Genomic DNA, 26,276 nt, shown 5'->3' on the forward strand with positions numbered 1-26,276 from the left:
TGTCCCCCTTCCTTCCTCCTTTCCTGCTTCCCTCTCTGTCCACCTTCCTTCCTCCTTTCCTGCATCCTCTTGATTCTCATTCCTCCCATCCACTTGTCTCTGTCTTCCTCCTCTTTTCAGTCGCCTCCTCCCATGCCTTTTTTTCTCTGTTAATTTGTCCCGTCTGCCTCTCCGGTCCCTCCACTGCTCTGAGAAGCATAACTCAAGGTCGTTTTCCGAATAAACATCAAATTAAATAATAGAGGGGATCTTAATTTTCCCTCCACGGGGCAGATGAAAAGCGACGCCTCTCAAACCAATGATTATCCCGGTCTTGTCCCTGCACAGCCCTCCTCTCCCTCAGCACCTCCCTGTGAGACAGATAACCTTGTTGAGATGAAAACATTTATCACTTTCATATTGTCATTAAGACCACGTTATAAGTGTGCCGTTATCTTCACTGAGGGGATCTATTGTTTTGGTTTCAGTTCTTTAATTCTCCCCCCACTTTTTTTTCTTCTTATGAGAAAAATCTCGTCTGCGGAGAATGATTGAAATTAAGCATTATGTACCAATTTCATTAAGACTATTATTACAGCAGTCAGCTGTGAGGAGAGAGATTAAAATGATAAGTGAGGCACAACACCCAGAGGGCAAAGAGGAAAGGAGGAGGAAACAAACGGATGGATGGATGGGTGGGTGGATATGTAAGGAAAGGAGGACAAGAGGGAGAGACAGTGGGAAGGTGAGGGACACATGTAATTTAAGAAGAGATGAGTAAATGAGGAAGAGGTGTTGAAGGAGGAAGGTTTGGTGGGAGGACAGAAGAATAACAATCATTTCAAGTAGTGATGATATAACCAGCATCCAGGTTTTTTTCTTCACATACAACTTTAAATGGCTGTATTTTGTATCTTTTATATTGTTTTATATTCTACTGCTGGTTTTTAAAGAAAATATTCCTTCCAATACTGCATGCCTGTGGCATGGCAAAATGTTTTTGTCTTTAATTTTTTTGGGCAATTTTTAAAGCAAACATTTTGGCGATTTTTTTTGTCTTTAAAAATGTTTGTTTTGTTTTTTTTAAATGGTGTTTTTTTTTTAAATTTTATTTTATTTTATTTTTTATGGCTGCTGCACTACAGAGACAGTGTATTTAAGCCCTGCTCGCACTGGAGGGGAGAACAATCCATGGCTCTTCATTTACTTTGTTTTGTGTGAAGATGCTTCCTTGACATTTGCTTCTGCTAGCAAACAACAGAAAAATGTCTAAAAGCAATAACAAGAACCTAGAACTACATTTCTATAAGCTGCTGAATAGAAAACTTTGCTTTTAAGGACAAGAGTGGATACAGAAGTGAGACTTCAGCAGAGAGAACTGGGTGATCCTAACACTTTGTAGAAGTATTTTGCTAATTTGACCAGAGAAAGATGTAAAGTTTGAAGCTAACTTTTACTTTTCCTCTCTGGTAGACATACGGTGATAGAACAATCCTTTGACATGCTGATATGTAGTGTTTTTAGCTGGATATGGGCATTTTGTTAGCCTTTCAGATCTTGTTTGCATATTGAGCAGAAGGGACAAGTGCATGTCAAATAAATATTTTCCAAAGATCATTTAAAGTAGTCGATGTCACCCTGTTGTTTGTTTAAGTCCTAATTTTCCGGATTAGTTTGGTTCTAATGAGTTATCTGATGCAGTATATAGAAAGAGACCATATCCAGAATAATATGGCTTCATTTTTGAAGAGTGAGAGTAACTTCATTTATTTTTATATACATATTATATTATAGCGTTAACATAAACATCTATACTGACTAACTTCCCTGTTTGATCATATAGGGAGCTGCTTTCATGTTTTGATTCATGTTGATTTTTTGATTGTGTTATTTATTCTGTATTATCATAGAGCCGGTTGTTGCTCAAGAGGTAGCTCTGTCTTCTACCAATCAGAAGTTCGGAGGTTTGATCCGTCGCCCCGGCAGTCCACATGTCAAAATACAACTTTATCTGATAAGCAGGTGGCACCTTGTACAGCAGTCTCGGCTACCAGTGTATGAATGTGTGTGTGTTAATGGGGTGAATGGTGCCTGTGGCTTGAAGAGCTTTGAGTGGCTAACCTAAGACTTGAATATATAAATGTCATTCCATTTCTAATTTACTCTAAAGAGACCTATTCAAGAAGAAGTCAAGGACAGGTTGGGATTTAATACCTTTACTCAAAGGCATTTTTTCAAAGAGCATTATGGGCACAAATTGTCTATTAAGGTCATAAAAATTAGTGGTATTTGAGTTATTATTTCTGTTTGTGTCCCTGAGACCAATAGCTATGCTTTGACTTGCTGCATATGTGCAGCTGTATTAACATCTCTGAAGTCTGGAATATTTGTAAAGAAAGGAGTCTGCTAAGTGGGTGGATTTTTTCCTGGTTTTTAACTACTCAAAGGGCTAATGGGGGGCTAGAATTTAATGTGAGGTTAATGTTAGATTTAGGTATGGTCGCTATTTGGTTAGAGTCGTTTTCTTCCCAGTCCATCACAAACATTAACCCTTTAGAAGCTGTGTTGTGCTGCGTTCAGATGCCTTTCACAAGCATTTAGACCTCTGTGACTTGAGAAAATTGGTTTGATTTCTTTTGAAAAACATGAGAAAGAGGCAATGAGCAACCTGGCAAGAAATGTCTTGAAAATTGTTTTTAAAAAAAAAGAGTACAAGGTGACAAGAAAATGACTTGAAAATTAGCTGTGGGGAATTTTTTTTAGACAATATTAAAATATATTAATAAAAGTGAAAAATGTCCAGAAAACCATATATAGAATTCTTATAATTATACATTTAAAATTATGTTATAGAAAAACATTTATTTTATTTTATTTTTTAGAGCTTTCTTGAGGTCATTTTCCTGTTTATTTTTGTTTTAGACTTTTCTTTTTTTGGCTTATTTTTCAGGTAATTTTCTTGAATTTTTTTTTTAACTTCTTCTTAATTTGGCAGCCAAATCTTTGTAATTTGCTCATTGCCCATGTTTCTGAAAGACATCGAGCCAATTTGCTCATGTTTCAAAGGGTTAAAGCACAAATATGTGTGTGTGTGTGTGTGTGTGTGTGTGTGTGTGTGTGTGTGTGTATGTTTTAACACTCACGTCAATATAATTGGCGTTGATGTAGTCAGAGTGGGGGTCTCCGTCCAGCAGCTGCAGTCGGACTCTGGTGTGATCATCTGTGGGGTCAGATAGCACAAAAAATACAACAGGCCTAAAGTTACATTTACCCACAGATCGGAGCAGCTAACTGACTGGATGGGAAACCATTTCAGAACTAACCAGGCCCAAAGTTTGGAGTCTGCTGGAGCCATAAATACAAAAACACTAAGAAAATAGTTTCAATGATCCACATTTACCTATCAAGCAACCTGTTACGATGCAAATGATCACAATCCTCTTTCAGTAGCAAAGGAAAGTCTGTGGAGTAACACAGCATTTCCTCTGGACTCTACAAGCCGAGAATCAAGTCCCGTTACTTTTGCCCATTAAGACAATCTTTCTCCACCGTGTAGTTTTAGCCGCCCAAATGTAACCAATCCACAGGCATAGAAATGCAATATCACCAGACCAGAACAACTTTGTTCGATGCTATAACAACAGCCTCTAGCATACTGATTTTATGTTAAAAAGCTTCAGAAAGAGCAAACATGGTTTGGTTCAGTATGGTTTAATTCAGCCTAGCAAAAATAATAATCACTCTTATTTTGATTGATATTGAAATCACGATTATTTAACGATTATTTAACGATTATTTAGCATGATTACTCATGTATCCATCATCTGTGTAGAAGCAGCTGGGAGCGTCACTACAGTGAGAAAAGCTGGTCCACCTTAACAGTCCACCTTAAAGGAGCCTGCTCAGTTTCCAGTGGGAAGCTAACTCAGTTTGCTAATTTTGGGGCTAACTTCTGACGCTTTAATCAGCAGCTGGCTGGCTTCTCCTCATACTCCTAAACAGTTAAAACGCTCTGCTTTTGTTCCTGGTGATTGGTTGGCCCAGAAGAGATGGCTCTCTTTAACAACAACAATGCGTCCCACTCTACCTTGAAGCAATTCACATTGCTCTACACCTGCAAAAGTCACCAGCAATTTGTGAAAATAAGTCAACAAGGGTTAAAAACCGCACATTCTTCTGGATAGAGCACACTTTTGTTTGATGCTTGTTGGATGTTTGAATGTTTTGAAGCACTCCAAGTGCTGAGCACTAGAGGTTAATAATAATTTATATTATATTTTTAGCTGAAGAGCACCCCATTTCAAACTGATCTCTAATAGTCCCTTTGCAAAAAACAACAACTGAATGACCTGTGCTGCCCACAAGCAGCATTCTCAGCTGAATTTTAGTAAGAGTCAAAATCAAAGAGCTTTCACATTACCAATTTAAAACAATAAGAGAGAAATAAGAAATACTGTAAATGAGTTGCTTTAAGAATCACATGATGTCTATGAGCCATTCACATTAGCACACCTCTGCCTCAGTGGCCTGAGCCATTGTCAAAGTACATGTCACCAAAACTAAACCAGTTCTTTTCCTCTCCCCTTTGAATGACAATTATTTTGTTCTGTGCTCTAATAGCCATCCATAGTATTAGGACACATATGGGGGTGATTATGGCTAATGGCAGGCAGTGATTTTGTTAGTTGTAACGTAGCAACGACAGGTAATTGCAGATGACGCAGACATGCTTTAGTCTGATTATCTCTATTTTTCTCTCTTGCTGCGGGTCATTTTCTTTCTAGTGTTGATATGCTCCAGTTCACCCCTCTTATTTTCATTTTCTGAGAAACATGGGGGGGGGTGACTGGGAGATGATATGAAGAAAACAAGAAGAAGAGGTAAAAAAAAAGGAGAGGTGGAGCAGAAACTGGCAAGAATAAAGTGGATTGATAAAAAAAGAGAATCAGGGCTGGGAGAAAAGGGGGATGGGAGGAAAAACTGGCAACGGAAAGGGGAAATGAAAACATGCATCACCTGTGTGTTTCTTTGAAGTCGCTGAAATGCTAATGCATACGACTTTACTGATTGATGCAAAGCTACAGCGGGGTGGAGCGCTTAAAGCAAGCACGCAGCCAGCTGGCCGCGGTTTGCCCACAGTCTGTTAGCTTCAGGGAAGACTTCTGAACTGTTAGAAAATGAGAGATCAACATTTTTGCTCCAACACTTTGTTTCTACTTTTTGAAATTCAGAAGTTGGTATTACAAAAGTTGATAATTTATGCATAAAAGGTGTTTGTGTATAACGATGCAGCAGCCGGGTCTATAGCTTTAGGCTTGCAAAAATTGTGAAACATATCATTTTGTAAAAGCAGGATTTTTTTCTACCCACTTTGAATCAAAGCGCAGATTCATCTGTCTCCAAAAGAAAAGCCTTGAAAGCAGAGCTTTTATGTAGCGACATCTACTGTGGGGGTCAGTGACTCATACCTTCAATTGTAGCCCATTTCCTCTGTTTGCAGCGGGGGCATGAGGACAATCATTTTGTCAAGTAGGTGTTAACAGTTTTTGTTTGTGATGAATATCTTAGAAACGATGTGTGAATTTTCTATCCACAGCCGTCACAAAGCGCGGCTTTTAGTGGGCTAAAAATAATCAGCAGTGGCAAAGGTTACATTGAACCCTTATTTAAACAAGCAAGCTCTTTAGAAGTGGATGTACTAAAGCTCTGACGAAGAGTTTGAGGTGCAGTTGAGAGGGGCAGAGGAAAGGTATAAATGGATCAAGTATTATAATTATGTAGAACAGTGATACTCAACTTACGGCCCCTGGGCCAAAGCTGGCCCCCAAAAGGATGCCCTGTGGCCCCCCAGTCATTTTCTTATTCACAAAAAAAGATAAAGTGATTCAGACTAAGAATTTGTTTTGTACTTTGAGTATACATAAGGTACAAGAGTGCATAAAACAGCATCAAATTAAAGCTTGTTCATCCAAAAAGTGCTATTTGAGGATCCCCCGCAGCCCCCGACAGAGGTCCTGGTGAAGCCCCTAATGTCCGAAAATCCAAGAAACTTCCTAAAATCCTAGAAAAGTCCTAATATCCTAGAAACATGCTGAATTCCTAGAAATGTCCCAAAATCTTACAAATATCATCAAATCCAAGAAACAATCCTAGAAAAGTGCTAAAATCTTATAAATGCCCTAGAATCACAGAAATGTCCTAAAATCAGAGAAATGTCCCAAAATCCTAGAAACATCCTAAATCCTAGGATGTTTTTGATTTTAGGATATTTCTAGGATTTAATATCTCTGCTGTAGAATATGACACGCCCACTGATGTCATCACTGTCTGCACTTCAACTCAAGGAAAACCTGCTAATTTTGGTTCCTGCTGAGAACTTTTGGGTTCTGGACCAATTTATTTTGGGTCAAAATGGTTCAAAATTAGGTGCCAGAACTGGAACAGACCTCGTTTCATGTTAGCTGAAAGGGGGTAAGAGAGGCGTAGGACATGCTTCCTTCAGTATCTTTCTCAAGAATGATCCCTGACAGTATTGAGCCTGGAACGCCGGTGTCGTAGTAAATCATTGGGCGGATTTTCATTAACCCCCAAACTGGACAAACTGAAATAGCGAATATAAAATATGACTAATGGAAACAGCAATTTTTATTGCAAAAAAGTTTTTACGCTCGTATGAGGTGGTATTTTAGATGAAACTGCAATGGAAACATTTTTTGGCTTTTCTAGGTCACATGATGCTATGGCTGTGTGCTTGTCAGTAGGAACCGGCTCCCTCAAGAGCTGTTATCACATCGCATAACTCTTCAAAACTTGAGCGGATCAGCTGGAAGTTTTGAATCCACAATTCCTCTGTGAAATCGTGGACTATCACCTCCCAGAAATCCGTCATACATGGCCTCTCCAACGTATGAGCGGCTCGCCTTTCTACCATCACTCGCAAAACACGCCTACGTCGCCTTCGATTGGAGATAATGACGGCTATGTGCGGCAGTTGCAATAGAAATAAAGCTGCTAATGTTTTGAACATCCATCGCCATGCTCCTTAAAATGTTATCGCCAGAGAAGAAGTTGCATAACATCACTCAATGGAAACGCAATTGTGTTTTATCAATATTTTAAAAATATCTCTTAAATTTTGCACAAATCTGTAATAGAAACCTGCCTACTTACAGGCACCTCCACCAGGCCCATCTCCACACCCTCACTTTTTGATACACTATCTGAACAGAACTTGCTCCACTGGCACTGAATAATATGGCAGAATATAAATCCTTAATACAGAACAGCAGAAGAGTCTTGCAATGACTTCCCTGCTTGATTATCATTTCCAGGATCACCTTGAGGAGAATTATTTCTACAGCTTCTATCAGAGTAATTTTCCAGCTCTGGCTGAGAGGCAACAATGATGGCAGCATGACTCCACTCTGCCGGTACAAGATACTGTCATCAGCTATCAGCTCACCCACACTCTTACTCACAACTCTCTCTCTCTCACACACACACACACACTCTCTCACACACACACATCCCCTGCATGTAAAAACAAACACTACAGGGGGCAGTCTGCCAGCCTTCTGCTCTTTCTCTTCCTCTCTTTTCCTCTTCTGACTTCTACCACTTCTTCTTCTCCTCCTCTTTTTCTGTCTCATCTGCCTCCTCTTACGTTTCTTTTCCCATCTGAGTCTGTCCACCGACCCTGCCTGCCTCTCCCTCTCCTCAGTTCTTTCCCTGCCCTGTCTTCCGTCATTTACTTTTTTCTCCTCCTCTCTCCCTCTCTGTTGCCCCATACTGTCTCGCTCCTTCAGACAGCAGTAATTACACAGCGCTGGTGTCAGAGGCTGTCATAACACGAGAGCCACCGATATGAGGCTGGAGGGAGGGAGGGAGGGGCCCTTTCCACTTGCCCAGGGAGGGGAGCTTCTAATTGGGCTAAGATGGCAGGAGGTACTGGCTTGCAAAGCACTGCAGATCTGGACGCAGGCCACAGGTTTGAAGAGGCTGACAGTGTGTGTGTGTGTGTGTGTGTGTGTGCGCGCGCACATGCATGTGTGCATGCGTACTTGCGCGAGTGAGTGAGTGAAAAAAACAAAATTGGATATTTCTTTTGAATTTTGGGAATGTTTTTGGACTTTTCAGACATTCCAAGGATTTTAAGATGTTTCTTATAACGTTTCTCCAATTTTCTGACTTTCTCCAAGTTTAGAACATTTCTCAGATTTTAAGACATTTCTAGGACTTTAGAACTACTTTCTTGGTTTTTTGGGGCATTTTTAGGATTTTAGAACATTTCTAGAACTTAATGACATTTCATGAATTTGAGCAAGTTTCTAGGGTTTTAGGATGTTTCTAAGATTCTAGGACTTTCTAAGTTTAGGACATTTCTGGGATATCAGGACATTTCCAGAATTTAGGACATTTTTAGATTCTTTTTAGGTTTAGCTAGGACCTCTGTCGGGGGCTGCAGGGGATCCTCAACTAGCACTTTTTAGAAAAATAAGCTCTATTTTAATGCTGTTTTATGCACTGTGGCACCACATGTATACTAAGAGCACAAAAACAATTGGTTGGGGGGCCACCCAGCACCCTATCAGGGGCCAGGTTTGGCTATTATTCGCCTGGCACGGTCTAGCAGTGACAAAGATTTTCAAAACAAAGGCGTATCCTCAAAATGGTGATATGGATTGAAGTTTTCATTTGCATCAATGATATTTGATCATTGATCAATAATAATCGATATAATCGATATACTGATCCAGATCAATGCATCTTTACACCCCTAATCAATATACTTGAATCATGTTCAATACTGTCCTCTGTCTACATTCAGGGTTCCCGCACATTTACATGGATGATATTTTACATCTTTAACACACTTTTCAAATAACCATAATTACAATTTTTGCTTGCCCTGTATGTGCCCGGCATTTTTCAAACATATCTGATTCAAACTCCATTCAAACACAATTTCAGCTAGCTGGCATAAAATAAAGAAACGTACCGAATGCTAAACAAAATATCACACATCAATGCAGGTCAGAGCTACGTTACGTCGACAGCTACTGAAATTAGATTTGTCATAATATTGCATTTTGCAGACTGTTGTTAGTTAGCGTAACAATTTCATTACACACAACTAAATTCCATGACTTTACCAATTTTTTCACTAATTTTTAGTAATTTCATGAATTCCCCAGGCCTGGAAAATATAATTGTGAAATTCCATGACTTTTCCAGGTTTACCATGACCGTGGGAACCCTGTAGATCTGGATATCGATACTGAGAGCAGATATGTGCACTCAGGCTCGTGTTGGCATCTGCAGCACTGGAGTAACAACAAAGTCATCAGAAGCTGTGGTGTCTAAGGGCGAAGGGTCGCGAACCCATTACTCATTAATGAGCTCACTCCTCTGCTGAGTCTCCCTCTCCTCATAACCTTGCAACTCCCCCCTCCTCTCTCCTCCCCTCTCCTCTCCTCTGTATATGCTGCTTTTAGTTTGGTTCCATTTTCTCTCTCTGTGTCTCATCTTCCTCTATTCTCCTCTCTCCCAAGTCTTGCCATTACCCCGGCAGCCGCTGCAAAAGTTTGTTGGGGAGAACTTGTTAACTTGAGAGGTCCAGAAAAGGCCAAACAAAATAGACTTCTGTGTTTTTATCTTGGCGGAATTCACAGGGGCAGCCGCATGCAGCAGAGAGCTGTAATTTAGAGACATCAGATCAGATTGTATGTACTGAGAGCCCGTGCACGGCCACCAAATAAAACGAGAAGGAGCCACCGGGGCCTAATGACGGCTGTCATACCACAACAGCAAACAGGAGCGGCTGTACGGGTTGCTCTAAAAGATCAAAGGTCATGATGGGTTTTTGTCTCACCAAAAACAAGACGCACAAAATACACTGAAATGTTTTAATTGGAGTCGGAGATAATCTATGGAGTCATTATGCTCCAGTCCCATGAATATATTGCCCCTTTATTGCTTTATAAGGCCACTGTCTACTCCAGATTGTTCCCGCTTGATGAGGCAAAAAGACATTCAAGAAGTACTTAGGTTATATAATGCCTAAATCCTCCACTGAAAACAGTACTAATGAAATTCTTCTGTTCCCCATGGCCCAACTCGGATCATATTTGGAAATTTAAATGATCTATGACCTCTGCTGAACTGTACGTATCAGAGACTAGCAAAGCTTTTTGCTTCTCCTACAAATCTCCACCTCAGCTTTCTTAGCTTTCCTTTTTTTTTCTCTCTCCAACTGTCCAACGATTGAAAATGTTTTTGCTTTTGCTCTAAAAATACTTTTTTTTTTTGCTAATTATGTATATATGATTGGTTGATTGACTGATTTGTTTATTTAAGTGTCATGCACTTAATTGTGCCCAGCCCACATGGACTTTTAAGACACATATATATGACATATATCTATATCTATAATATATATATATATATCTATATCTATATCTATATATATATAAAAAAAGACTGTTTGAGATCCAGACTGTATATATAGATAGACAGCATTTCCCATCTGCAAATGTGGAGGGGGCGGGGTTTAATCTTGATCGCCACCGGGCCAGTCAAAACATTTTGGCTTCACTTTTGGGAAGCTGTCATATCGTCCATCTTCATTACGCAGTCTATGACCCTAAATAAAAAATATTTTCACTGTGCATAGTTTACCCATTATTTCAATTCTGTTGCACATTTGAGAAAATCTTCTATAAAAATGGAGATTTAACTGTATTACCTTGCAGTATGACAAATCCTTAGATTTTTTGGAAAAGCACTTTGCAGTTCAAATGTGACAAACTCTGGTGGCTTAGGTTTATGTTGGCAAAAGCACTGGACAAAGTAATTGCTGGGTCACTGATATTGAACAAAAACCTTATCAACCTTCTGCGGATAAATTATGGTCACTTGAGCTACGAGGCTGTTAAAACCTCCTCTCACCGCCGTCTTTATATTCCATTTTGTTTTCAGCTGCTCAACAAAAGCAAGAAAGTGTAACAGAGCTTTGCTGTTGAGGAAAGAATTTAATGCTCCAATATGCCCATTAGGTTTTATTTTACAAAGCTGGAAAAGAACGAGGCTAGATAATGCATATTATAAAGTGGCAATAATGCAGATTAGATGCATGATGGGACATTTCTGCTACTAAAATACAGTATCACACAACTCCCGTATAAAAGATACACCCTCTACTTTTGATTACTTCCTGTGATGATGATGGAGCTTTAAGGATCGTTGGCATTCAGTGCCTAGGATGTGAAGTTCAATGTCGATGCCATCATTGCCTGTCACTCGAGTGTTTAAAACGGCATTAGCTCGGTGCTCAGAGGCATTTGATAACAGTTGCACCCCATAAAGCACGAGTAATTACACTTATATGTTCAGACACGTAAGAAACAAAGGTTTAAAACACAATCTAGCACGTTAACATGACAAGTTTCTCGTTAACACGGACTGTAAACAGGCATAAGTCTGTTAAATGTCCACATAAACAGATGGAGCTGCTATTTCACAGAGAAAAAAAAAAGCGCTGTGTGGCAAGTTGAAAGTGCTGAACAAGATGTTTTACTCCTCTATCCTATCCTTCCCTCTCAGCTTCTCTCTTCTCCTCCTCCTCCTCCTGCTCTCCTCGCCTCCTTTTTCAGTAGCCACTAAGCAGGGATTGTGTCTGTCACAGATATACTTAATCAGTTAACTCCCTATGGAGCTCAACTCACTCACGGCATACACTCCGCTGTCAGCCCGGCTCAAGGCATTAGGGAATTTAATAGCATGTGTGATTGAGTGTAAGTAAGTGTGTGTGTGTGTGTGTGTGTGTGTGTGTGTGTGTGTGTGTGTGTGTGAGAGAGAGAGAGACTGAGCAGTGTGTCAATGTGTTAAAGTGTGTCTTTCTTCGCTTGCCCGTATGCTCGTATGTTCTGGAACATCTTTAAGGTGTGTGTTGAAAGGTTTGTGCGTGTGTGCATTTTTGGAAGTAGTGCTTCAATGTTCAAGTGATGTGTGTGTCCTAGCGTCACTGGAACTATGTATGCATGTGTGTGTGTGGGAGTCCTCGTGTCAGTCTGCATATCCACATGCATACGTTTGTGTGTGTGTGAGTGTGTGTGTGTGTGTGTGTGTGTGTGTGTGTTGGGGGGTATTATAGTGTGTAATAGCCTATTAAGAGCAGAGCTCCCTGCAGCTGATGTGTCAAACAACTCAGAGTGTTGTCGACTTATGCACACACTTGTACACACAAACACACACCTCAAGATGCTGTTTCCAGCTGTTTGAAGGCTGCCTGGAGTAAAAGAGAGAGATGAATGAGAGGGAGAAGCAGAAAAAGGAGGAGGGAAGACAGAAAAGCAGTCTCTGTACACTTAAAAGTTGCAGGCGGAACTAAATCGGTGTATTGTAACACTGAAGTATAGAAGGTTTCACCGAGGAAAAGGAAGATAAAAAATAAATAAATATGTCTGGCATCCATTTAGTCCACACGAAACAGCAAACCAGGAGTGCTGTACAATTTCTTTATTGTGTTTTTTTTACATTCAAAACCTGTATTGAGGTTTTCCAATGGAGCATTGAATGTCTTTTTTCCATATTTCTATTTAATTATATTTAATATATTATATTTTATTTATTTTTAAAGGCAAACTCAAGAACTACCTTTTTAGTTTAGCTTTCAATTAAACTTTATTTATCCATTGACTTTTTTATATACATTTTATTTACATTTTCTATATCTTTTTAAATTATTTTTAACATATATATTTATTTGTTTATTATATTTTAGTTTTTGTTTACTTTTTTTTTTTTTTTTTTTTTAAATTTTATAGGTTTTATCCTGCCTCTGCTGTTTCCTCACTTTTGGCAGTGTTTCCTCAGAGTCAAATTGTTGTTCATTTGTTTGTGTGTCTGTGTGTGTGTGTGTGTGTGTGTGTGTGTGTGTGTGTTACACTTTGTGCATGTAAAAAGTGCTACACAAATAAAGTTTGATTGATTGATTCTATGGTGACTTCACCCTTTTATTCTCATCAGTAAATAAATTGTGCTAAATGTTTGTGACATTTTGTCATGATCAGTGAATTAATGATGGAGTTATGGCCAAAAATGTGTTTTGTGAGGTCACGGTGACATTTGACATTTGACCTTTAACCACGAAAACCTTATTAGTTCATCCTTGAGTCTGAGTGGATGTTTGTACCAAATTTAAAGAAAGTCCCTGAAGGTGCTCTTGAGATATTGCATTCACAACCAAACAACCTGAAAACAAAAAGTGTCCGGCAGCAGCTGTCTGTGACACGAAGGCATAAAACGTAAATGACAAATTAGGACAGATTAAGCTCTTTCTCTGTCTGAAACAACTCAGCACCTGAGCTTGTGGCCACAGGAAATATAGCAAATCATCTTCTTTCCCACTGACCAATTGACACTCTCCTCTCATTAGTGTCCCATTTCTGATTGTCTGAGTAACATCCTCTCTGCAGTCTGATGGCAGTAAGTGTTCGCCTGCAGCAGGCCATTCACAAGACACACAGAGAAGGAGAAGTTATCTGCATAAAAGCGGTGGTATGGTGGCACACTGTGACTCATTAGGTATATGAGAAGTGAATTAGTCTAGCTGAGCTCAGCTTGTTCCTTTGTGTCACCCTTCCAGTTAAAACAGGCTTGTTACCAGGCTTGTTACCACAGGAGTTTAGGGGAAGGTATTTAATCTGGCAATAACTACCAGAATTTGTAAAATAAATACAATAGACTGGGCTATTTGTTGACTATGGCACTTTGTATTAATTGTATGCAATGCAGTTTTTGCAGTGTGCTTGTTTTTAATATTGTCAGCGATGTGTGTCTTTTTTTTAACTCTTACGTCCAAACCAGGAGTGGCACTCCTAATTTCATTGCATCTTGTACAAGACAACAGCTTTCTAGTATCGTATCGTATGGTATCGTATGGTATCGTATCGTATCGCACCGCATCGTATCGTTTGGCTGTCTAGTCAAACTAGATAGGTGGCTAAAATAAAGTTTAAATCAGTTTTCAGTGTGTATCTATGAGATGTCTAGACAGCAGTACATCTAATTAATTTTGATTCATTCATCAACAATGAATTATCACACACTGTTAATGATCACAGCGTGTCATTATCAGCCATCAACGAATATCCAATTGACAACCCCCTGAAGTTTGAGAAACATGAAATATAATCACTTGTAAACCTCCACCTTCTAATTAAAACTGCAATCATAACTTCCCTCGGCTGCCTGATGCTTTTTTTTGGCGATAAACAACAATTGTTAAAAATCAGGATAAAAATTCGGCATGTATTGTTATTACTGCGTCTTTGTTACCCCCAACTGTTTCTGAAGAAGAACAATGATTAACAGCAATCACCGTCAACAGTATCAATAATACCGCCGCTGGCGTTAAATATCAGCCTCATTATCTCCATTATCTGTGCGCTTCTTTCCTGCTGGGAGCTGCAACAGAAACCGTTCAGTCATCTGGTGGTGGGGGGCTGGAGAACGTAATCAGTCTTTCCTTGAGAGTCCTCTTTCTACTCGTCTCTAATTTTTACTCTGTAGAAAAGATGTGTGCTGCTCTGCCTCTTTCACAACTAACTCCTGAATGTAGAGGAATCAGCATGAAGCAAGCCACCACTTAATTACAACTGCATCTTTAGTAAGAATAATAAACCCCTGACTGGATATTTTTGTATACTTTTGATATATGGTTGGTCTTCGTGGTTGGTGTTTGGCCCCTTAGCTCCAATTAAAACACACTATGACAGGACGCAATTATATTTTAGACAATATGGTACTTTAACTGTGTGGCAACAGCTTGAGAAAGACCTTTCCCTATTACACAAGAGCAGTTCCCCAAACACAAAGCTCAGTCCAAGAAATCTATGAAGCCAGATCCCAAAATAATTTGAACAGTAGTTTTTATAGCAATATCATATTGCCCATGTATTTGGAATGACATATTCAGCTATCACATGTGTATTATGTTTCCTGTGCCCACATACATACCCTCCTACATCAGTTTTGGAAGTTTAAGGATGCCATGTCAATTCACGTTTGTTACAAGAGTTACAAAGTCTTTTCCAAAAAAAAAAAAAAGTACATTTTCAAAGGAAATATAAAGTTTCTGCTCATTCCATGCATACAGTCTTTTTGTAACACCACATGATATCCATGGATATATTAATAATCTGGATACAGCCATGGAGAGCTGCTCATTGGCGCATGAAGCAAAAAATGCTCTTTTTCTGTGTATAAAATACCCGGATCTACTGGTCCATAAGGCATTTGCACTGAAGACTTCTGGCGGCCGAGCTCAGCTGAGTGTGCCCGAGTGGATAACTTCCACCGATGGAATGACCGAATTCCGGTTTAGCGCTTCACTAGTTTAAATGGCAATTTAAAAAATGTAATCTTGTGGCTCTTTTAGACTTTCCAAATGTTATCAAACTGGATGGTTTAAATCTGCATAGTGAAATGAGTTGTTTCACTGGGGTTTTCACAAAAAATATTTATTGCTTTACAGACGTCTCTTTCCTAATATAAGTCAACAGGATACAGTCTTTCTGGGCCAGTGGGCATCACGTGACCAACTCGGGTGGTGGGATTCCACTTTTGGTCACTATTTAAAATTTTTATCATAGCCTAGCTCACTTCCTGGGGGCTTGGTGAAATCATGGTCATGTGACATACATCACTAGTGTTGCATCCTACACATACCAGCACACTACCTTATTAAAATATCTCCATTGACTTTTGGTTTCACATTGGTAACCAAATTGTTCCTGAAGGCTGTGCCATCGGTGTGCAAATGTGCGTGTGACCGATTAGATTAGATCTTGATGAGGAGATTGACACCTCTGCCATTAGTATATGATTGTGTGTGTGAACGGGTGGAACTATGACATTTATACTGTATATCGAGGTATTATATGTAATTAAAACAGTTATATAATATGTTGTCACCACTTTCAGAATATTCTATCTGGCTACACAATTAAAGTTATTATGCAGGACCAACTTTAATTGAGTTGTTCTTCTTGCTCAGAGTACTGTACCATTTGTTTCAGAGTATATTTTTCTTTTTTTATAGATTTAGCAATGCAGGTTTGTTTTAAATGAGATAAAAAATGCCATAACAAAAGAGAAACATTTTCCAAAAAACCAAAGACAAATCAAAAATTCTTCTTACTGAAGGTCTGCAGGTGGAATAATGTAGCAGTGCTGCACTGCTACAAGCAATCAAGCACAAACTAGAGCGCTGTGATCTGTACAAGCCAGAGTGTGCATATATATGCATGTGTGTTGGTGTGTGTAGACTGCAGGTATAGGACTTTCCTATTCACTGAATTTGTATGTGCTGCTATGTGCGCACAGAGTGTGTGTTTATTTGTATAACTGTGTGTGTGTGTGTTCGTGTGACAGCTTGGGGGATGCTAATATTTGTTGTGGTTCTTTGGTCAAACACTTCAGAGGACTTGTTGGCATTCTGACTTCAGAGCAGCTCGGCAGACGTGTTGAGAATCTGCGCCAGGATAAGAAAAGGAGGAGTAGAGTCACACTATGTACAGCTGCATGCGAAGCCAACACACACACACACACACACACACACACACACAAAAACACACACAGTTGTGCTTGTTTTCAAAAACCTTCCGTCTTTGCTTTGTTTGTTCCACACAAAAACACATACACACTCACAGAAACAAGATGCCCTCGCCCTCTCTTGCTTCCTCTCTCTCTCTCTCTCTCGCTCTCTCACACACACACACACACACACGCACCACATTAACCATAACCTCCGCTGTAATGAGAAGCAACATGATGCGGGGGGGATTGTGATTATGCCAGCGATGCTTGGAGGTGTAACACTGGGTGAAGGGTGTGTGTGTGTGTAGTAACACTGCCTGACAAAGACTGACAGCCTGTGTAATGACTCTCATTCACCTGAACACCAGTACACATTAGTGAATGGAAAGAGGGCTTAGGGGTGAGCTTTTGCATGAGTTTGAGAGACAGAGAAAGAGATGAAAGGTAGAAAGTCATGACAGAGAAGATCGAGTAAGAGGAAGTCAAAAGAGTGAGGGGAAAAAGATGAAAAGAACAGGTGAAGAGGGAGGAGAGGTAGGACAGATGCAAACAGTGAATAGATTAAGTTCTGAAGGGACGTCAGAGAGGAGAGAGCTCAAGAAAGAGAAGAGGCGACAACAGGAGGATAGAGGGACAGGACAGTTGGGGAGTAGAAAAATGAGAAAGGGCGAGAAAAATACAGAGTATGTGAAGAGAATGTAGAGGTATGAAGGGACATTCAGTCCCAATGTAATGCACATAGAAATACACATATAAATAGTCTATAAATAACCAATGCATTCACAATACAGTCCTTCACTGTACAAGCAAACGAATCACACACCAACCCAGTGATACATGTTTATGTGACAGCCCAGATCTTCAAAAACAGAAAAGCCAGTAATTGTTCTTACTTTTCTTTGCAAACCTCTCTTTTTTCGTCTATGTACATTATGAAAGCTAAGTCATACAGCTTTTCAATCATTTTCCCCTAAAATTTAAACATTTTTTAAACATCCTCACTGCTTCGGCGATGTAATGTACACTGACAGAACACGCCGCAGTCTCGCTTTCTTGTGCCCGCAGGACAGAGCGTGAACGCCTGTTAGCCGTTCACTTACTTGCTTATTTTGAACGGACGCCCTTAAGCCGACCCTTCAACCCTGACACGTGATGACTTGAATGTCATACGCTCGCCAGCTGTCAAAGTTTCCATGACAACAATGTTAAACATGGAAACAATTACATTTAAGGCTTAATCTTGGGCCAGGATCAGTGTAGCGATCTTAATATAGACTCTTTCACAAAACTATCAATTTATTGATAAGAACAAAACTTTTTTTTTTTCAAAGTAGGAAAACGTAAACTTGATTACATTATATTATTGAATTCCTAATACAAGGTATGGGCTGGGTCTGGATTGTCCAGATCCAGACCGGAGTTTGGACTTTGAGAACGTCTGGTATACAGTACAGTTAGCCCATTCGGATTTTAGCTGTTTAACACAAATACTCAACTATTCGTGTCTTTGAACAGGGTTCAGCGAGACGTTAAGGATGACAACAACATTCACGTAATATTGAAAACAAGCCAAGTAAGCCCTTTCGAGCGAAAGCATGCTAACTGATTAAAAAAGTTCTCCAACATTTTTGATCACACTAGATAACAAAGAAAAAAGCCCGTGGTGCTTGATGACTTGAATGAGAACAGACTTGACATTCTTACTCAAATCAAACCCAACCAACGACAGCAACAAGTAACAGCCAGTCAGAGAGAGTACGGGGGGTCATGCTTTTGCTATCCAAGGAAACACAAGTTTGTATACTGGAGAGCAGCATGGAAGTGAGGAGTGCCTACTCTTTAGCCGCATCTGGGGACCAAAATATCCCCAGAATAACACAGTACACTGAATTAAAAAAAAAAAAAGAAGAAGAAAAAAAAGACCCGTAAGTAGTCTCCAATTTAAATTGTCAACTCTCAGGCTTTCAGCCCTACTTCCATCCATCTTGTTACGTCTGAAATGCTGGTTCTGTTTACTCTAAACATAACTTCAGAAAGCAAATATAATGAGAAAGACTGTGAAGGCAACACAGGAAATAAAGTTCAGTAACTACCAAAAAGAATGAGAAGGAAAGACAACAGACAGACAGATCGACGGCCTTTCTCAAACACTCAACAGAATTCTAATATAAGTTATATATGTTATTTCTTGCAGTCTGTGAGTTTTCGAGTTTTCAATCAGCTCCTCTTGGGGAGAGCAAAAGTGCAGCACTTTGCTCAAGCATGCAAAGTGGGTATATCTATATTTGGGAAGACACATTGTTTTTGGCAGAAGCTAGAGGGGGTGAAGGGAATCAAAATTCTCCTGAGTTAAATGACTTAAAGACATTAAAACGATTGACTGCCTGTCTGAGAGAAATATATTCCATTCAATAAAGAAACCCACTGATTTTTCGGAGGTTTATTACGCAGTATTCCCAGTGATGGAAAAAAAATAAGCAGTATGAAGAAATCAATGCGCAAATCAATGATCACAACAAATGTGGAGGTTAGATAGACTGTCTGGATGTTATATTAAATAAACACCTTTGTGACTTCAGACTCCATGCTGTTCTTTCTATGGAGTTTGACAGAAAAGAAACTCAGAGCTGACTTAATCTGAATCATAATGGAAGTAAAAGTGTCAGTGATAGTTGGCATTAGAATGAAACCCATCTTCGTCTACCTAAAACTATTGTAAAGAACTTTTCCATAGGAAACCTTTATGCTTTTAAAAGTTTCAACGGATGAAATACAATATTGCTTTTCCCATTACAGTATATGACATCATTTCAAATAGAAACATTTCAGATTTAACATTTGGCTGCTTCCACAGAAGTTAACAATCAAAGGATAAAGCGGTGAATGTTGAAATAAGTTGAAATGTAAGGCTTTTGCTGACACACATCTTGGCTTTACTAATAAAAAGCTGTATTGAATCGGGACACAACTGTTCAATGTTTACATCCCAACAAACACAAGCTGACTGCCAGAATAAACTAGAATTACCTGCTCTCGGTTGTGTGCCTCCGTGCAACAGTCAAGTCGCAGTCACATTTTACATCCATGTTTGTGAAAACATGGATGCTTCACGTGCATCCTCAACCCGACAACACAGAGGATCTATAAAATCGGCACAATTTCAAGGTGGACCCCAAATATTAGTGTCACCAATTCGGTATCTGACCACATGTTGCTCCTTCTGTTACTGATATGACGTTGAGTAATGGCCACAAAAGTGTTTTTGCAGAAAATCATGATGCCACAGTGAAGTTAAACATGTGATCAAATGTCATAACTTCATCATTTTATACTATTAGACATTTGTGTGAAATTTTGTCATAATTAGTGTATGAATTCTTGAGTTATGGCCAAAAACATGTGTTTGTTCTGACCTTCACCAACCAAATTCTAATCAGTTCATTCTTGAATCCAAGTTGACGTTTATGCCAAATTTGAGGAAATTCCCTCAAAGACTCCTTCACAGTGACCTTGACCTTCAAACACCAAACATCTAATCATTTAACCATTTAATACAAATGGACATTTGTGCCAAATTTGAAAAAGAAAAAATCTAATCAGTTGTCCACATGGACATTTGTGCCAAATTTGAAAAAAAAAAAAAAAAAATCTTTAAAGGTGCTTTTGAGATATTACATTCACAAGAATCAGACAAAGTCACAGTGACCAAGACCTTTAAACTATGACCACAAAAATCTAATCTGCTCATTGGTTAGTCCAAATGGATGTTTGTGCCAAATCTGAAAATGAAAAAGAAAATATTGCATTCACAAGAAAACTCAAACGTGGTCACAGTTGCCTTGACCTATGACCACAGAAACTTACTTAGTTCATTGTTGCATCAGAGTCTACGTTTGTGACAAATATGAAAAAAATCCCTCAAGTTGCTCTTGAGATATTGCATTTAACACACATAAATTAACTGTGCAAGAGCACAAATGAGAGCAATGTATAACAGAAATATGAAAACAAGTACATGGACTTATAGACTTAAACACACCATCTCTTCCTCACCTTAATTCTCCTTGATAACAAGTAAACACACGCACACATGCACACACACATTTACACACAAGCACACATACCCCCTCATTGCACATATGTAAATGCTCGCCAATAAATCTGTTTATTTTGAAGGCACGCTTCTGTTGAATTATAAATGACCATATGGGAAGGTTGGTCTATGAACTGAGGGCTGAGAGGGAGAAGAAGAAAAAAAGAAGAGGCGAAGAGGAGGGGAAGGAGGAAATAGAAGCAGACAGATGCCTGTAATGAGGAAACACTGCTGCGCTTTGCCTCAACCCATATACTGTCAGAGCTAATCAGACAGGATGAATGGATGGATGGTGAGGAAAGGAGAGGAAAGAAAGAAAGAAAAAGTGAGAAAATGTTTTAAAAAAAGAGGAAAGAGGAATAAGCAAAGTAAAGGGGAGATGTGTGGGGGTAAAAAGTATGATAAGAAAAGCGAGGGATTTCAGATAAAGGTGAAAACAGAGATGAAAAATTCAGGAAAATGTGAGGACAGTTGAGATGAAAAGAGATGGGACAATGATGGCAAGAAGAGGATGGATGGTGAAAGAAGATGGAGAGAAAGATAAGGAGAGATGAAAAAATAGAAAAAAAATAGAAAAAAATAGAAAAATTGCAGAAGGCGAGGAAAACAAGATGAGGGGGAGAAGAGAAAGTTGGAAGTGGGAGTGAGGAGAGGAGGAGTGGAGGAGTAGAGGGGGCGCTTTGAGGAGACAGGGGGACAGGAGGCTGGTAGATTAACATTTATTCAGTGTGCTAAAGGGATTTGAAACATGGCATCAACCGTTTGTGTTTGGCAGATGGCCGGAGGAAGAGTGTGTTAACACTTCAACTCAAATCAGCCCTTTCCAAACTGCACTAGAGAGAGAGAGAGAGTGTAAGAGAGAGAGAGAGATGGGTAGTGAAAAGTATGTGTTGATGTGTGTGCAAAAAGGAGAAAGAGGAGGGAAAGAAGGGAAAGATGAGTTTGACAGAGAAGCCACAGAAAGTCAAATGTCCTTACAAGGATAGGAGGATTATAACAGCTGCCTCTGAGTGGATTTTTAGGGGTCAGATCTCGGGTGTTGGTTTAAGTCTCGCAAAGCCAGGCCACAAATTTAGCTCCTCTTGCTGTGATCTGCTGAAGCTCGAGGAGTGTTTGCTTGGGTTAGAGGTGCTGTGATTGCAGAGACCAAAATCACTTTCCAGACGACTAGATCAGATTTTAACCACTAAACATAGATGTCATTTGTACCACTTTCTCTGTTAGACTTAAACATGAAGCCTTCCTGCTGCCTGTGAAGCTCTCTCCGTTTGAGTGACCTTTGAAAATATTGGGAATGTACTGATTTATTCACATCAGACATTGGTATCAGCGGATATTTACCTTGTTGATTGACTTCCGCCTATAAAATGACCGATGGCAGTGGCCAAAGTTTTTCTATTGTGTCACATCAGTTATGATCAGACTAAAACACATAAGCAGATTCAACTTGTTTCCTATAATAATGCTACATGGAGAACTAAACACCCAGCAGGATAGCTTGCAGAGTGGTCCCCCAAAAATGTTCTAATTCATAATAAATATGAAATGATTCACACTGGGAATTGTTTTTTGTACTTTTACTATACATAAGGTGCCAGAGTGCATAAAGCAGCATCAAAATAGACACAAAAAAGTGCCAGTGGAGGATGCCCTCATGCCAGACAGAGGCCCTGGCTAAGCTCCTAAAATCCTAGAAATGTCCCAAAATATGAAAATGTCCTTAAATCCTAGAAACATCCTGTAATGCAAGAAATGTCCTAAAATTCTAGAAACATCCAGTGGAGGCTACCTGTGTCCCAGACGAAGGTCCTAGCCAAGCCAAAGTCCTAGATATGTCCCAACGTTTAAGAAATGTCCTAAAATCTGAGAAATGTCCAAAAATCATAGAAACTTCCTAAAATTTGAGGAACGTTCTTAATCCTAGAAATGTCCTAAAACTGTTGAGTATCTCGGATGTAAAGGTTAGCTTTCACCCGCCGATGGCTGGAACTAACCGCTGTGGGAGGTTGCATTGAGTTATATCATCATGTGCATCATGTTTCTTAAAAATGAGTACTGGGGAAAGGTCAAATATGAGAGGTTGTTTCATAAATTTGTCTATTGAATGTGTGCTCCTTCAAAGATAGTGCCATGAAAATGTGCATGACTTTAAACCAGTTTTCTTTTTTTTTCCTTTTATTTAAGATTTCTTAAAAAAACATCAACCATAAAATGGATAATAAATAACAAAAGAAAAAATCATCAACACTGGATACCAGCAAAATTGTTATTCTAAAAAACTGTACTGGCCTAAAAAATATTGTTTTCGGGTGGTGCTATATAAATTAAATTTTAAAAAGTTTAAACTATTTTAATAACAAGACAGTGATAAATATTACTGTTGTTGGCAGGAGAACATAGTCCCATAGCAGAACTGCACAATGTATTAGAAACAGTTGATCCCATTGTGAGGCAGTTTGTTCAGTTATAGCTGCTCTCAAGCTCCACAACAGAAGGCAAATCCACTGTTTTAAAAGGCGAACTGAAGTTCAATCTAACTAAAGAAAAAAGAAAGAAGACCCTTTTAGCCATATTTAAAGTTTTAGCTGCAGCCAGTCGGTCTGCCTGTCTCACCACATTTCCTTGTTCTAATAAAGACAGCGCACAAAGTCGTTTCCCCGGGGGCCTTTTAAAACATTTTCTCAAGAAAATGAGCCTTTGTACAATCACAGCAAGCAAGATGGACAGTTTCCATTACCAGGCCCTTGTAATTAAAGGATTTGTACTAATAGCAAATTTATCATAATTCCTGTTGGCTATCAAGTCCTTGACAGGCTATTTCATTTCAGCGCAATGTTTCATTTTAAAGCCTTCAGGTTAGTGCAATGTCTTTGCCTTGACATCTAAACCCTCGTAATGAGGTTGTGTATACGCACGGATCTGTGCGTGCAATCACACACACATACACGCACTGACATATGAATTGCAAAATGTAAGCACATGAGCACAATCTTGTAGATTATGCCGGTCATGTATGTGCATGTGGGTTTGATGTCATATGCAAATCTGATCCAGTGAAACTTCAACCAAACAATCTACTTCTATTGTTCTCTCCTAATAATAGAGGCCAGAGGTTGTCTAACAAGCACAACCACACCAACACACACATATACACACTCACACACACTCACAGCGTGCAATCAGACATCATTAGTGCACACACAAAATCATAGCAAACACTTGACATATTACAAGGCATCACATTCAAATGCTAATTCACACTCTAATGGCCAAAAACACACACACGTGCTCGCGCGCGCACACACACACACATACAAACACACACACGCTCATACTACATGCAGTATGCGCCTCACTCTGCACATCATTACTGCAGCCTGCAGCCTTTGCTCCAAAATGGAACTTCATTCTGACAAAAGTCTCTGAATAAAACAGAGGCTGCAAGCTTTGATCATCAGGCAGGATTGAAATAAAATCCCTCTGCAAACGGCGTTATTTTTTGCTACAGTAGTCTGTAGTCTGTAGCCTGTATCAGACTTACAGAAGTTTCGGAAATGAGTGGGAATAGGCTTTGATATTACATCCTGTAAAAGGGTGGATCTTATTAAATGTGCATTTTCAGTTATTTTCTGTTAAACACGATATTTTGCTTTAATTGAATAGGTCTAACTGTCAGACGTAGTGTGAATGTCAGCTGTTCAGTAAAATATTATTCCGTTAAAGCGTTGAGAGTATCGGACCTGACAGATTCATCTACCAAAACCGAGTTCTGCTGGCATCTGGCTCTCAGCAGGTGGTAACGTCCAACAGTACGATCCAGCCGGAGCTGGAGGGAGTCAGTCAGTGACTTGCTGAAGGACACTTCAGCGGGGCAGATGGTTGCCAGCTAAGAGGTTTGGACCTGTGTCCTCCAGCTGAAGGGCAGTCTCTTTACATGGTACACCTGGTACTTTAGTGTGTTTTATGAACCCTCTGAAACCTGGGCATATTGGTTTGATTTCTTTGGGATATAAAATGGGAAGGTGACAATTAGCAACCTAACGAGACAAGAAGACCAAAAATTAACAAAAAAATTTATAAAAACTAGCAAAAAAATAAAAAATTAAATCACCCCATCCAAAACAAAGTAAAAAAAAAAACACAACAAAGCAAAAAAAAAGTGCTTGAAAATTAGAATAATTCTGTAAAATAATTATGTTAATGATATATAAAGTTTAGTTATAGGGATTTTTAAATTCCAAATCACATTTCTTGCAAACAGCAAGATATTTCTTGCTCAGTTCCTCACTTTCCTGATGTTTTCTAAAGAAATTAAACCAATTTACAGGGTTCAAAGGTTTAAGTACTTGTTAAAGGCATCTAAAAGCAGTATAAGATAAGCAATTTCGATCAAGGTTTTAAAGGGCTCATAAACCAATGGTTGGACATTTTGGCTTTTACCCAATAATCGATACAATAATTTTGGATTGATAAAACCTTTTTAGTAGTCTTTTAGTTTTGATACTAGTTCCTGTACTTTTTGTATAGTTTTTGAACCAATAACAGAATTGGATAGTGTGGGCCACTTCTCACAGTCTAATACTTGTGTTATTATGCAGGTTTTTGAAACAAAATTTCATGACTTTTCCAAAACTTTCAGGGTATATTTAGTTTTCCAAAACTATACCAGACCTGGAAAATGCTATTTGCAAATGTCATGACTTTTCCAGGTTATTCATGACCTTACGAACCCTCTCAATTGCCATGTTTTCAGTTTTATATTTATATTCAGTTTTTCCGGCAAGTAAATTTTGTTTCAGTGATCTCAAGTCTGTTTTTGACTGGTCATTAAGCAGTCATTAGCATTAAGATTATCACAGTAAACCACAGAACTTAATGCACCATGCTAACCAAGCTAGCATTAGGGTTAGCTCCACCGTCTCATCTAAGAATGGTCCCTTCAAAAATCCGAGAGCGCGACGGCCAAAATGCCATACGGTCTACAGACACAGCCATGAAAATAAAACACACTAAACCAATCCAAACTCCAACTGAAGAAAGAAATCAAACTATTCCAGGCCTGTCCAACTACACTAAAATAAATTACTTGAAATTAACCATACCGAACCAGTCCAACCTTACCAAGCTCGACTAAAGTTCACACTGAGCCAAATTTAATCAACACCACAATCATAATCTGCAGAAAGTACTGCATTAGTGCTCCGTCTATGTCATTGCAGTACTCACAAGCGATGATGTTGCCATAGCGATTCTTGTTGCGATTCTCGTCCTTCTTGGCTGTTTCCCAAGGCGCCGTCTGTCCCTCTGCCAGGGCCTGAACATGTACACACACACACACACACACACACACACACACACAACAAGAGATTCATATTGAGGTATGAACACAGAAATATGCACGCACATATGGCCCAATGCCCAGAGCTTGTACACTGACACATGGGAAGGCAGAAGTTAAAATAGTAACATGAATATTAATGAAAAGACAGTCAACTGATAGTTTGCAGCTGACTCTTTACCACTTAGGGCAGTGAGGGTTTTTATGGTTGAAACGTAACAGAAATCTGAGTCTTCAGATGATGGCAAAGCTTGCAGGCAGGTCACA

The 26,276-nt window shown here is 39.2% G+C and overlaps 1 protein-coding gene across 1 annotated transcript in view; it reads right to left on the minus strand.

Annotated features, from left to right (window-relative positions):
* ptprt (protein tyrosine phosphatase receptor type T) overlaps positions 1 to 26,276 on the minus strand; it is a 436,976-nt gene that overhangs the window by 49,614 nt on the left and 361,086 nt on the right. Inside the window, exons 25-26 of the mRNA XM_042510188.1 lie at positions 25,898 to 25,985; positions 3,123 to 3,208 (exon numbers count right to left, since the gene is read on the minus strand). Of these exons, the coding sequence (XP_042366122.1) occupies positions 3,123 to 3,208; positions 25,898 to 25,985 (174 nt within the window). The remainder of the gene's footprint in view (positions 1 to 3,122; positions 3,209 to 25,897; positions 25,986 to 26,276) is intronic.

This window comes from Plectropomus leopardus, chromosome 2, assembly GCF_008729295.1.
Source record: "Plectropomus leopardus isolate mb chromosome 2, YSFRI_Pleo_2.0, whole genome shotgun sequence".
In the NCBI taxonomy this organism is placed as follows: domain Eukaryota; kingdom Metazoa; phylum Chordata; class Actinopteri; order Perciformes; family Serranidae; genus Plectropomus; species Plectropomus leopardus.